Source organism: Manacus candei, unplaced genomic scaffold (genome assembly GCF_025592945.1).
Source record: "Manacus candei isolate 608988 ecotype Guabito, Panama unplaced genomic scaffold, ASM2559294v1 h1tg000003l, whole genome shotgun sequence".
Classification (NCBI taxonomy): Eukaryota; Metazoa; Chordata; class Aves; order Passeriformes; family Pipridae; genus Manacus; species Manacus candei.
Genome location: NW_026138051.1, coordinates 8399093 through 8413296, shown reverse-complemented (window position 1 = coordinate 8413296; position 14204 = coordinate 8399093). Strand labels below are relative to the sequence as shown.

Below are 14204 nucleotides of genomic sequence, written 5' to 3'. Positions count from 1 at the left end.
TGTGTTAGTAGGCGGTACAGGAATCTCTGAAGGTGTACATTTAACTGTGTTACAGGTTGAAATAAATATAAATCTAGATATGGATCAGGACAACCTGAACTTGAAAATTGGCTCTATTACTAATACTGTCTGTGGGACAGACCAAATAGTCTTTTTCTGTGTCAGATTTCTAATTTGCCTATTTAACATGGTAATATTGACAACAAATCTGTTCATTTGCAGTGCTTTGAGTGTCATTTAAAATTGTTGTTAGCATTATTCATGTTTTTGTAAGAATTTCTGAAAGCTGAATGACGCAAGAACATCTGGTGTGAAGTGCAGTGCTTTGTGCTAAGTGCAGACCACTCCATGGCAGAGACAGGCCCACGCAGGATGTACTTCTGAAAGAGTGAAGCTGGGCTGAAGTGTGTTGTTAAGGTGGAGGCACGTCAGAAGTTTTGTAGATTCATTGGAGAGAGGAAGGAAATCCATACAGCCACATCAGTGCCAGTGTCAGCATTACACACTGGAGCAGACCTTTTGTTTCTGAAATAAAAGACCGTGTCCACTGCATCACCTCGCTCAGCCCAGCCAGAGCCAAGCCTTGAGAAAGGGAGTTCAGTGGCTTGGCTCATCGCTGAGCAGCAGCACACTGTGCCATTGCTTATCAGGTGGCTCTTCATTTTCTGTTTTTCTCCAAGTCATACAATAGGCCAAATACTTCTCAAAATCAGTATTTTCACAAAAAAATGAGTTAAATTCTCCCCATCCTGCAACATCTGCATATGCTCTGATTTTGAGTTTTGTAAGCTTTCCCTTTGAGAACTGGCTTCACGTGGATTGTGCTACGGTTGTTTTGCAGACAAGTTAGTTAGGTTTTCCTTTCCAGAATGATAATTGTTAACTCTGTGATTCCTAATTAGAATCTTTTTTCTGAGATAAATATGTAAACACAATTAGATATGTATTTTTAACATGAAGTAATTAGCCTCATCAGTTGAGTGCTAGTCAATACATTGAGATTTTTGTTCACTTTTAGTTTTTCAGTTGCAGGTAAAGGTTGTGAGTGATACCTACGTAGGGATGCCTTACACGACTTCATTCTTTTGTGCATGTTCTTCCACTGATTTCCATGCATGTTGCAAACACAAAAAAATTACACGTCATCTCTCTCTCTCCTGACTAGAAAGAGGACATAAGAGGCTGTCATCCAAATATGCTTGAAGTTAAGGACAGATGAAGGCCAGAGTGTCTCACTTAGGCCTCATTATGGTCAACTTTGTGGTGTCTGACATCAAGAGGATTATAGCAGAGATATTTTCTATCCGTGGTGACTAGATCTGGTTTCTTCAGTAACCAGGTTTCCTATTTGTGTGAAGGAAATGATTGGAAGTATCTGTTTGTCTTGGTTTTTTTTCCTTTTTTACTGAAGAAAATTCTGTTCTGATTATATCATTCAAATGCTTTGCAGATGAAGGCTGGTCTGTCAACAAGCAGCAAGGCTTCTCTGGCTTGCTCCATGCAAGAGGCAGTAAGTGAGACTTCAAAACTGTGGTCATGGGCTAGAAGTGCCCAAAGGTGAATAGAAGGGAAAGAAGGATTCATGTAGGCAAGGCTGTGGTTTTGTACTAAGGTTATGGTGTTAGCTTCCTGATGCCAGTAGGATGCAGGATACTCAGCAAATGGTTTATGTTGGTTTTGCTGATATTGCTTGGAACATCTTTGCTGGAGAATTCAGGGCGCTCAGGGAAATTGGTGCTGACCAGAAATATCACTGGAGCTTAACTTTTAGATTTGTATCTCACTGTATGTGTAAGAGTACTGTGCTTACTGCATAGTTTTAGGTTTTGGGCTCTGCTAGGCAGACAAAGCCCTAGAGTCAGTGTAGAGCTTTGCAGATGAAGTTTCTCTGTACTTAAGCAGATTGGTTTAGGGTTTTTTTTTTAATTCAGATCTTCTAAAGCTTGGAATTTAATTATTTCTAATGCTAATGTAGATTTACAATTTCAACATTCACATATAAAAAGTTTTCCCTTTGGGTGAGCTCTCCAACTTCTGGACCCATGTCTCCCAGATCTTGGCATCGGCTGGTGACAGAGTGCCCTCACTGCTGCTTCTGTCAGCTTTCTGGTAGCATCAGTATCAAGAGTTTTTAGCAATACATACTGAGGATACCCTACAGCCCATGCCCACTGAACAACACAATGCTCTTCACCTTCTGTCACTTCTCAAATACATTATTCCTTTCTCTGATTTTCTGTGCTAGTTCTGCCTTCACTACATGATTATTTACCTGTTGTATTTTCCTCAAGCAGAATGTACTCTGGTTTTGAAGTGGTTCCATCACATCTGTTCTGTTACCAGTCTGCATCCAGAAGCTGTAATCACTCAATTATTATTCAGTCGGAAATTATTTAAATAAAGATTTGCATAGCAAAGCTAAAACTAGAGCACAGCTCTTTTGATAAACTTGGGATCATATTGTTTTATTGAGGTATCCCTATCTGTCCTACCCCAGGAGACTTGCTCACATCATTGTGAAAGTCATATGAATAAGTCCCCTTATGGAAGTGACAGCATTGCTTACGGCATCTTTATTTTTGTCCTTGGTTATTGTACTCTTTGATCCCTTACTACATTGCTCTCATTTTACACTGGCACAGCTTCATTCAAAAACACTGGAGTTGCACTGACCTAAAACTTGAATAAAATGAGGGATGAATTAGATGCAAGGTTGTTATGAAAGAAGAGATCAAGGTGAAATGGATTCAGAAAGAGCCACTTGGGGTGGGAGAAGAAAAGGTATTTTACTTGAATTCAGCAGCTCTGAATTCCTGCAGGTTTAAGCTGTATCCCATCCTAAGCAAATACAAACCAGATGGTTCCTGTAAATTCTCCTTTAGAGCCAGGCGAGTTCACATTCACTCAACCAAGCTGACATATCTATTTGTGTATATTTCTCTGTTTATGGATGACAGGTTGCAATACTGTAATGTATGTGCAGAGGAAACTAGAGGTTTACAGAACAGAAAAAGCAGAAGGAAAAAAAAATAGTGTTAGAGTGTGTTTGCTACTTGTTGCAGAAATGTGTTTGCTACTTGTCTGCTACCAGAGTAGTGGAGTGTAAAGATTTACGTGTTGGTTACCAGCTAGAAGTGATCAGGTCAAAACCAGATGGAATACACTTATTCTGCTTTTATTTAATAATTTGAACTTCTGTGTGTTAGACTGAAAGAGCACTCCGGGGTACTTGAGATTTGCTGCATCGCTTCCTGGTGACTCAGTCAGTAGCTTGTTCCTTGTTTGTTCCCCTACTATGGAGTTGTTAAGCAGACATAGGTTATGGGAAGCGTGTTTACCTCATGGACACGCTTGGATTTTTAATGATGGGGAGGGTTTGGGGTTGGCTACTTGTTTTTTTACTCACGCCTAATATGTTGATCTGTTTGCTTTCAAATTAGTGCCAGGCTCAGTGCCAAACACACAGAATATCCAAGTATATCTCAACTTACAGATCTCTAGTACACTGGAAATGTAAGCTGGTGTCATAGAATTTGTATTTGTCTTGGGGAATCACTTGCCTGGATGCCTTCCTTTTTTGGTGAGTTCATTGTGCTCTTGTCAAACACAGCTCCACACTTAAATCCCTTAAGTTCACTCGTGGGCCAGAAGCTTAGATCTTTGTATCATGTCCCAGATACATAGTTCAAAACACAAGTATTCAGATCAGAGCTGATGTTCATTCAGTTGGCGCAAACATGCTGCGTGTCAGAAAAATACACCCCTCATAGATCTTTGGTACTCAGCAAGGCAAAAGGAAGAGGGACTGCAAGCTCTTTCATTTCTGTGGGAGGCTAAGGACATTCAGGAAAAGAGTGATTTGCATAAGTGGTAATTTCTTCTCAGTAAGTACTTTGGTGCCAACTGTGAGGGCTCATGTGACACTACAGATGTTCCAGTGTGGTCGCTTAGTCATGTCCCACTAATGACTGATGTTATTTAAACAACAGTAAGTTCAATGATGTAGTACATAGAATTTCATATGGCTGAGCAAATTGCTGAGGTGAATTTTGCCTACGTGGACGTGGGAGAAGTTTCGTGAGCTTTCAGAGATGCAAAAGAGTGAAATGTTCTCTTCACCTGTGTTAACAGGGTCAGCTGAGAGATGCTTGTATCAAAAGAACAATTGGAAAAACTGAGGTACAGGCTTTGCTTCCCTGGCAGAAGTAGGAAGATACTGGGTCTTAGCCCAGCTGCAGGGAGGACTGCTTAGAATGTAATTCCATCTGGGTTGTTTAAAGTACAGAGATAGCATTGCAACAAATAATATTCTCCCTACTTTGAGGGAAATTTATGTGAAATATTTTCCTTCTTTGCAAGCTTCATTCAGCAAAATTCAAAATATTTGCTTCAGCTTGCTAAGAGGCAAGCTGGGCACTTGTTTTGTTCTAGTTTTATTACTATATCTACCTTCAACCCAATCATTTTGACGGCTGTTTAGGTGAGGGTTAGCACTTTTAAATCATCAATATTTTAAGAATAAGACAGACAATGACACGTTTGAATATTAAGGCCAGGATCCCCTAAGCTTTTAGTGCAGATCAGATTGACTTGTGAGATTGCATTCAAAGATCACAGGAGCAACTCCTCCCCAGTACATGGATAAAAGGGACCAAAACATAATATGGGTCTGTTACATGACCTGGCGGGTAGGGACACAACCATTGTGTGACCAGACTGTTTTTAGATCTTTAACACCAGCTTGCTAATAACATTATTAGCAAAGAAGGGATGTGGTGCCATCAAGTGAGCCAACCTCAGAAGCAGTGCATTCACAAAAATGCATGCCTTTCATCCTACTGCTTTTTCACATCCAAGATATGACTAAAAAAAAAAAGGTTGCAAGACCAGATTGGAATCTGAATAATTTTTTTCTGTTGTCTGTATTGGTGTTAATGACTACAGGATGTGCAACTCTGAATTTTAGTGATGGTATTATGAGCTGCTTTTGAGGTGATCTCATTGCTGTCATCTTCTAGAAGGATGACAATTTTTCTTGTCTTAATTAATATTTTTTGGCTTTATTGATTGAAGTAGTATAAACTGGCAACAGTATCAATGAAAGCCTTTCCTGCATGACTTCTTCACAGACCTGTGATGAATTATCGCTTCTTAGTCTTTCAGAGTAGGTCTGATGCACACCAAAGAAGAACTACAGACTGGAGATAGTGGCCGTGGCTGGCTGGTCTCCTTTAGGGGGAATGAGGTGAGAGGTACCTGTAAGAGTTCCACACTTCCAGGGGAGAGCATCTCTTGTGAAGCATTCACAGGGTGTGTGCACTGAGGGCAGGGTGTGGAAAAGTGCACTGTACGGGCCTGGTCACCACCATGTGCAGAACAGGGAAAATCATTTCCCCGTTCATTACCCAGGCAGTGCTCCTGAACTGGCACAGCTTGCATTGTTATGCTAAGGAGAAAGGAAAGTTCACATTTGAAGATAAAATGGTCCTTTTATTTAAACAATCACACCGCTTATGTAACAGTTCTTTTAATGGTAAAGTACAGCTGGAGCCTGGAACATGTTGTTTACAGAAATGACACGTAATGGGGAACGATGCAAAGTGCAGTAAATGGCACTGAAGGCAGTAGGCAGGGAGAGAGACCGGAGGCTGGGAACAGCGAGGATGTGAGTGCTGCCTTCCTGAAAGCAGAAGGTTGGAACCAGGCTTTTGTAAAGCAGGGGGAATGGGCTCTGTAAAGGTCATCAGAGGACTGGCCTAACGAGCTGCCACAGGAAAGGCAAATGGTTCTTCTCAAAGCAAGGATGGGAGAGGGAGAGGGCCTGAGAGACAGGAGCTGGCACAGCACAAACAGTGACCACAGGGAGAATTTCAAGAACTGGCAAGGGTAGAGGGGACTGTGACTGTAAAGACTTGATGTGACAAGAAAGAGGAGGTGGAGAACACAGAAATTATGAGGCTCTGAAACTTTTCACAGTAAGTTTACTGTAACTGTATTTTCATGTATAGGAGAAAGGCTGCTGAGTAACATCGCTCTTCTTTCTCTTGAAATGGTAACCACTGACTAATACACACACATACAAAAATACACACACACTCACACCCACATAAACATGTAATTGCACAAAATTAGGAAAATTGCCTAACTTTCTTCTGAGATATTCAAGGTTTGACAAAGCAAGTTCTGACTCAGTGTTATCTGAAACAGGGAGCGTGGCAGTCAAACGATAGCATCTGCACTCCAGCATGTTCATTTTCCTTCTTTCCTTGAGACAGTTCATGACTTTTGTATGTGTCATGGCAAAAAATAGAGCTAAAGTGTCATTCTTTAATAATATGTTGAACCAATTTGTTCAATTTGGAGTAAAAAAAATTGGACTTACAAACTGTTTGTTGTTTACAGCAAGCTCAAGGTTCATACTTAGACATTACATGAATGATGAAACAAAGTTGTAAATATTTATTACTTGGTGGAATCATATTTTTTTTTAAAAGCATATCTTTGTACACAAAGCATTTGTAAATCCCCATTAGTGGTTTTTATGTTCCCACATAAAAATTCCTCGTTTGCAGCCAACAAAGTATCTTAGGCTTAGATCTTCCTCCTACATGTAGTGGAATCACAATGCTGTCACAGACATCACAACCAGTTTTGTAAAATATGATGTTAAGGAAGACTGAGTTCATTGTACTATACATATGTAAATGCCTCTCTTTCAATAGTCTCAAAGGAAAGAAGATGCCAGAAAGAATTCTAAACGAGCGTACATATTAATTGTCACCACTTTTCATGGGATAGTAAAGCACATTCTTACAAAGGAAAGCATTAAGAATCAAGGAGGCTGCACGGGGAAAGTGAGGGCATTTGAGTGAGACTTAAGGAAGTCACAAGGTAAATTATAATAATCTAATTGCAATCCAGAAAATCACTCTTTCCTTGTTTGTGTCTGTAATGAGGTAATGATGCAGCTCCTCTGGCTTCAGACAGCCACTACAGATTTACAGCAGGCTACAGAAGATCAGGCAGCACAAGTTCTTTGTTATTGCCGGACCCCGACAAGGGTGTCTGAGTTCAGAATAGCTCTTGGTGTAATTTGCAGCAGTGAATGTGTTGCTCCTCTGTAGCTCAAACTCCTTTCACTTTCAGAAGTGTAGGGAACTGGTTATCACAGAGCACAATTAATGAGTTGTTGATCCTCTGTGTTTATGTGCCTGCATGGAGGCTTTTCAAATCTGACTGTGGGTAAGAAATCCACAGTATGACTAAATAACTGGACTGAAAGTTTTGGAAGTAAATTATCTGGGCAGAAACAGCTACATGGATGTGCTTCTGAACAATAAAACTCCACTGAAAACCACTGTGTGCTTGAAGTAGGTGATCTCTCTCTTTGACTGGCATCTGCTCAGAGTTGAAATGATTAGAATTATGCACAAAATTAAATTTCCTGAATCAAAACAGGTAATGCACCAAATTCCCATCTACATACTATAATAAAGGGTTGCATATCAATGTCTGATAACTCCTACACAGCATGACTTGAAGGAGATTCCATTCCCAGTTCCACTGCTGTTCACTTAGGGACTTAGTTCTGCCTGTTGCTGAGGCACGGCTGTTCACAAGAAATGAAATGCTGCTTGCCTGTATAATTTCCCACTGTGCAGTCTTCGGTCATCCTGTGCTGTTTCTCTCTTCTTGAGGATGCTAAATGAGTTGATATTACCTTAATGAAAGCATTGAAAGGGTGGTTAGTGCTGTTAGACTCCATATTTAAAAGCATTTTTTGAAATCAAAGTGACTATCAGTAAAATATTATCCTGTGGTTGTGGCTCCAATGACCAGTACAATGACTTAATTGGCATTCTTGTGCAGTGCTTGGATCTCTGCCAGTTAATGACCCATTGCTGCAGTCTGCAAATCACCTCCTCTGTCCCTCTCCTCAAGCTGATGGACTTTTGCCTAAGTAATGGCTGCAGGCTCCTATTCTCAGCTGGCACAGACCCCAGCACGACCATAAACATCCCTGAGAGGATCATAATATGATATATTGGACAGATTCTGATATGCCCTGCAGTAATATACCACCAGGCAATTCTGCTGAAGTCAGTGACTTTGCCAGTGGCATCACTGAAAGAAGAGACTGGTCCCTACACTGTTGCTTTCTCAAGTAACGAAGCACTTCCAGGCTCTCAGCTATTCTGTGTCCCTTTAGATGATGCAAGTTTTTGTGAGCCCTTTGTCAAACATTCAAAATAGGTTTTATGTTTGTTCTCTTTTTAAGTGGTTGCGTTGTCTCTTCTCCCACAGGATTTTCTATTCTTCAGGCGATTATGGAAGCAGCAGTACAGAACAACTGGCAAGTGACAGCCAGATCTGTAGGAAGCATAAAGGATGTTCAAGAGTTCAGAAGAATTATAGAGGAGATGGACAGACGACAAGAAAAAAGATACTTAATTGACTGTGAAGTAGACAGAATCAACACCATTTTGGAACAGGTATATGCTTTTCAGAAATTGTGATCTCTCTGTGACAGACATTGTTAATATTCCCAGAACTGTCTATTTCTAGAAATTAATTAAGTGTCCATTGAGATGTGAGTCCCAACAGCTGCCCAGTTACCTAGTAAAATTAAAATGCCACAGTGATGCTCATAGTTGGTGGCAGCACTTACGTGTAACCTACCACGAAATGTCTCTGTGATATTTTTTCCCAGATGTTAATAATGAATTATTTTTAAGTAGGTTGAGAACCTAAAACCTCAGCTGCCAGAGTAACATTGTTGGCATTGAGGCTGCTTGTAGGGATTGCAAGACAGGTGCAGTTTGTTAAGTGGAACATGAAACAAGAAGTAAAAAGCCACTGAAGTATCATAGAATGATCTTAAAGAATTCCCGAAAGAAAATACTGCTAATGAAAAATTCAGCTGGTAGTCCAAATGACACATTAGCACTTTTTGGTACATAAAGCCCTTCCCTCTGCACAGCCAGTGCTGTTGACAGGCCTAAATTGCGAGTGATAGAGTCTAAACACCTTTATGGGGAAAGATGCATTTGAGGTGACTGTTTTGCTCTTGCGTGGCCTTCCCAGTGTTTCCTTTGCCCCGGAGAAATGGCCATACCCTCTGGCCATCCCAGCAGGCTACCCAGAATGCCTGTGCCACTGGTTGTGCTGTGCAGTGTGCTTGAAGAGGTGTAGGAACAGATACAAATCATTGGGAACGGACACAGCACAGTTGCCTGCTGCCTGGGCTCACAGCAGAGCTGGTGGGTGTGGAACCAAATCCAAGCTGCTTGGTTACTCGTAGGCATTTGGGAATTCACTTACATTAGGACTGGAAAACCCTCTGATTATTGCCACTTCATAAATTTAACTGTGGGTTTATATTATGGAATAGATCAAAAGTAACATTTAAATTTCATGAAGCATTAGCATATCTCTTAGAAATGTTATATTGTAAACTACCAGCAAACTGACCTCACTGTAATAAACCCTGGGAAATACAAAAAATATATTCATTGAGTTCCTTCTCAAAGTATTCAGTTCCTGTCAAGCCTTGAGGTATATCACTGAGGGTCAGTCTGTGGGGGCAGCCAGATGCCAGAGCTGCTGCTTACAGAGAAAGGAAAGAGGTGCTCAAGAGAACACAGCACAAGGTGATGCTGGTCTGTAACTCTGACAACTGGTACGGTTGTGATATTAATATGCAGCACTGCATCGTACACTGTATTTTTAGGCAATATGGTGAGTGCTCTCTTTAGGGGAATTCATACTGTAAAATGTAAGAAACATCTCTTCTTCTGCAAAAGATGCAAAACACCTACCCACAGCCCACTCTTCTGCAAACACTGTAGGAGAGCACTCCTGAGCCAAGCTTACATGAGGGCCCACTCTCTGCTGAGAAACAGGCCTTTTGTTTGATCTAACTCCATTTACATTTGTTCTCTCTTTCTCTTCTATAATGCAAGTGAGAGAAAAAAATAATCAAACCTTTCCAGTGCCTGAAATGAAAGCTATATACCAAGCAAACCATATAGCAAAAAACTGGGGACTCTTTTCTTCTGCAGCTATTCTAAATTCAACTCTAGTGAAGTTGTAATTTTATTAAATGGATGATTCAGCTTTCTGTCAATGTGATTAGCATCTGAGTAAGTAGAAATTTGCTACTGGGGCCTCCAGGCTTCCCCAAATTCTACAGTACACACTGATGCCTCTGATGCTAAAAATATCTTCTGTTAACAATTTCTAGAGGTTTTTTTATTGCATACTGAAAAACAGTGACTTAAGTTTCTGCAGAGAAAGTCAGTAATGGCGGCCCCTAGGTTGATAGCTTAACAATTATTGGTTTTAGGCTTTTCCTTCCATCTCCTCTGCTTACTTTGTTATCTTCTCATAAAGTAGTTAAAAGTTTTCACACATATGTGTGGTACTTAAATCCATCCATCCAGCTTGCTCAAGGGAGTGGAGAGTTGTCTTTTTTTTAGCCAGTTGTGTTTGCTGATAGCATACCATTGAGGGGAGAGATAAATCTGGATTTGCATATTTCAAATCTAGCAGTTTATTGCAGTTTAAAAAGTCAATTCCATGGTGCTATGTGTGGAGTCTAGAAAGTCTGCTTAGCTGAGAGGCAGTAACATCAGAGCACATTTCCACATGCTGATGCACAATTGCAGCTGGGTTTGAAGAGCTTTCCTCCAGTGAGAGCAAAGGGAAGCCAAGACTCTCTACCTCTCTGTACTGATGTCAGAGAACTGATGGACAGACTGCCTCACAGAGGGTTAATGTGGGCTGCCTCAGCCAGCTGCCTTTCCATTCCTCTCCCTTTTTTGGCCTCCTAGGAGCACATCTTTAAGATCAACCCTCACATCACCTGGGAGTGATGCCTCCCTCCCGAGAGGGTGTTTACATGGTCACTTGGGACTGTATGACACCTGTCATTTCATTGTCTCTGGGACAACAGCAGCATTTGCCAGTGACCCTGAATTTCAGAGGCTTAAATAGAACTTATCCAAGAACAAAAGTCGTAGCAGAAATAAACAGACTGTAAACCACTGAACAGTCTATACACGCACTGAGTTTGCTATCAGACTTTTGGGCTCTTGGCCAGGCCATTCAGCAAGCTTGTCAGTTCTCTGCTCCAGAAACTGTGTATCATGGCTCGGTGTTAGTGCTTGGGTTAAATAGGAGTGACCTCTTTTCCTGTATCAGGCTGGTCAGTGTGTGCAGTTCTCTTCCTTTGATGCTTTTTTCAGCCGGTTCAGATGGAGGTATACCTCTCTTCCAGAAGTTCAGGCTTATCTAAAGACAATTACACATCTGAGGATTTTCTTCAGAGACTCCAGATTGTTCTGGAATATTCTGTACCTTCCTCCAGCGATTTACAGACATGTGAGTGACCTTGAGTATTCCATAGGCCTTTAGTACAGATGCTAAATCTGTATGTTCCTATGTTTCCGAGATCTGTAACCCATCATATGAAGTATTTCTTTCTTCAGAGCTGGCTGGTACCTGACCTTTCCCAGCTATAAATATAAGGTGGGGGAAAGAGGGCACCTCAGCTCCTGCTTTGCCTGAGTAACCTGTTTTGTGCCAATTTCACTCTGCTGACACATCTGTTTTCATTCCCCATTCAGATTATTTTGTGATGGGCCTTATATTTTGTTCTAGAAGTGGAAACCCTGCTCAGATCTCTTCAGCTGCAGAGTAAGGGGAAGCAGAGGGTTTAATAGTTATTCTGTAAGTTACCATCTGTTTGTTCACTTACCCTATAGTTCTATAACCACTGAGCATGTGGATCTATATCCTTCCTTGCACAACAAAACTATATCCAATTTAATCATCTAGTGGCCTCTCAAGCATACAGATAGCAACACTTATGTCATGCAAAATTCATAAGCTCCCCACACTTCTTGTCCCTTGATGCTAAAATATTCTGTATTCCTTCACAGATAGATACAAAATTTTGTCCTCATAAACAGAAGAACATTTTCTTCTGAGAGCTAACAGTAAGCTTTAGCCTGTTCAACCGTGTATTTAGAGACATTTTTTTGAGTTAAGAAATATGTTTTTCTTATTCCCAGGATAATAAGCTGTATTTCAGACTAGAATGGCTTTATGTCCATTTAGAAGAAAATCCTGAGGGAAAATGAGGAGGGAGAAACTCCATTCAGGATCAAAATGGTGAAACTTTACAAAAGACCTGTTTGTTCCAAAGACTGCATGCTTTTATCAAAAGGACATTATCTCCAAACATAGTCATAAAGGTTAGGCTCCAAGGAAATATCTGTATCGAGTGAAGGCATCTCACAAAGCAGAAGCAATATTACAGTAGGGAATGCAGTCCCCAAAGTTTTACAATGACAGCCAGACTGTCAAAGACGACTTAAAGTGAAGCATCTGTAGGATTATGAAGGGTAATCTGATTGACTGAACTCTGTCCTGTGCAAGCACCGACTGTGACTTGACCTTCGAGTCTGAAATTTTGAGATTAGGAAGATGGTGTGCAGGTTCTCAGTACAGCCACAGCTGCATCTCTCTGCAGAGCTGCTCAGATCTCAGAGGAGTGTGCTCACTGCACAACAGCTTTCACATTGAGGGTGTCGTAAGAATAAACACAAAACTGTAGTATTCAGTTGACCAGTAGTCATTAAAAATAACAAGAAATAAGGAAAAATGTAATTGAAAAAAATCAACACCACTATCATGTAAACTTCTTGCTTTAAATGTTCAGTTATAAACAGTCTGGTGGGAGTTTGCCTGTGTTCTCTGCAGCAATTTAAAATATAACTGCCTACAAACACAGTGGGACACTTAAAGCAGGAGCAGGGCTATGAGTAGCTGTAGCTTCTGCTTGCTTTTGAACCCCAGTAATGCCATGTCATCTGAAGGTGGCACACCACAGAACACACCCTCCAGAGCAGTGCATCCCTGCCACTTTCTCCAGGACTTGGTGCCATGGCCATGTCAGAGTCGGATTTTATCCTCTGTCTGAAGTTGTGTAGAGCACAGAAGGGGGTTCAGCTGAGGCTCCAAGAGAGTATCTGCTATGTACAGTGTTGTGTAACATCACTCTGAAACTGGTACAGTTCATTTTTACATTTCCAATGAACTAGAAACTTAAAATTTAGGACATTTCTTCATTAGGTACCCATGAGTATTGTTGAAACCAGGATCTAAAGCAGAATGAAAGGTCACTTTTTTCTCTTCATATCCAGAAAGTTTCAGCAGCTCACAAGTCCATATGGGCATGTGGGGAGGAAAGGGGAAGTACTTAGGTCAGTCACCCTCAGGACTGTAGCCAGTGGAAGGGTAAGTTAAAAATGGGTATATGTCAAAAGTGACAGCTGTATATGCCTTGAAGGGCCTGCTCCTGTCAGCTGTGAAACTCATAAAGGGCAGGAGATGGATTGGTAAAGCAGGGAAAAGTAACATCTTGGGTTAATCTGCCCCACATATAGCACATTTCACACATACCTGAGGAGAGAATTTCTAGCTTGTAAATAGGAATGTCTCTGCAAAGCCATCACCCAGACTTCATAAAACAAGACAGGTTCCAAATGGCAGGAATTTAACGGAGTATTAGTCATCCTGCAGAATGACTGAGGTAATGGCACACAAAGCTTAAAAGTGTTCAAAAGACATTAAAGCGTGGTTTTAAATGTATCCGATCAGTTAATAATAATAATTAATACAAAGAATGTCTCACTGTAAATGTGGAAGCTGCTGTATGTAGATCACTGCCAAGCAACTCTGGTTTCTTATGCCAGAGGCACATGAACCTGAAGTCACCATTAGTTTTTATTTTTCTGTGATAGTAGCAATTACTCATTTTATGTTTTATGATAATTCATGGGATATAAATGCACACACCAATGCACACATGCATCTGCTTTTAATGTTTTGCATATTTTCACCACAACATTTCTAGTATGCAGTTATGCAGTTACAGTCATCTTTATATGGCAACCTCTGTATTGCCATTAAAATGTAGAGAGAACCAGAATCTCTGCTCAGTTACACTGCTCCAAGTAGAACCAACCATTATCCTGAACATTATCCTGGAGACAATATTTAAATTGATGCCAATATGCTCATACAGAGACTGTATTTGCTTTGAACTTCAGTTAATAGGTAGCTGTAAAAGCACAATTCGCTGCATAGTTCACCTCTCTCTGCAGCTTTTGAGTGCACAGAAATGGTGCATGTGTTTG

The 14204-nt window shown here is 40.7% G+C and overlaps 1 protein-coding gene across 12 annotated transcripts in view; it reads left to right on the top strand.

Annotated features, from left to right (window-relative positions):
• Positions 1-14204, top strand: part of GRIA3 (glutamate ionotropic receptor AMPA type subunit 3) — a 415135-nt gene that overhangs the window by 323272 nt on the left and 77659 nt on the right. For 11 of the 12 annotated variants that reach the window (XR_007904686.1, XM_051788539.1, XM_051788568.1 and 8 more), the window contains one exon: positions 8305-8492. Coding sequence is in view for 11 of the 12 variants with exons in the window: in XM_051788539.1 (XP_051644499.1) it covers positions 8305-8492 (188 nt within the window). In the remaining variant the exon portion in view is untranslated. Of the gene's footprint in view, positions 1-6757; positions 6892-8304; positions 8493-14204 lie in introns of those variants that run through there. The other variant, XM_051788604.1, reaches the window with a different exon arrangement.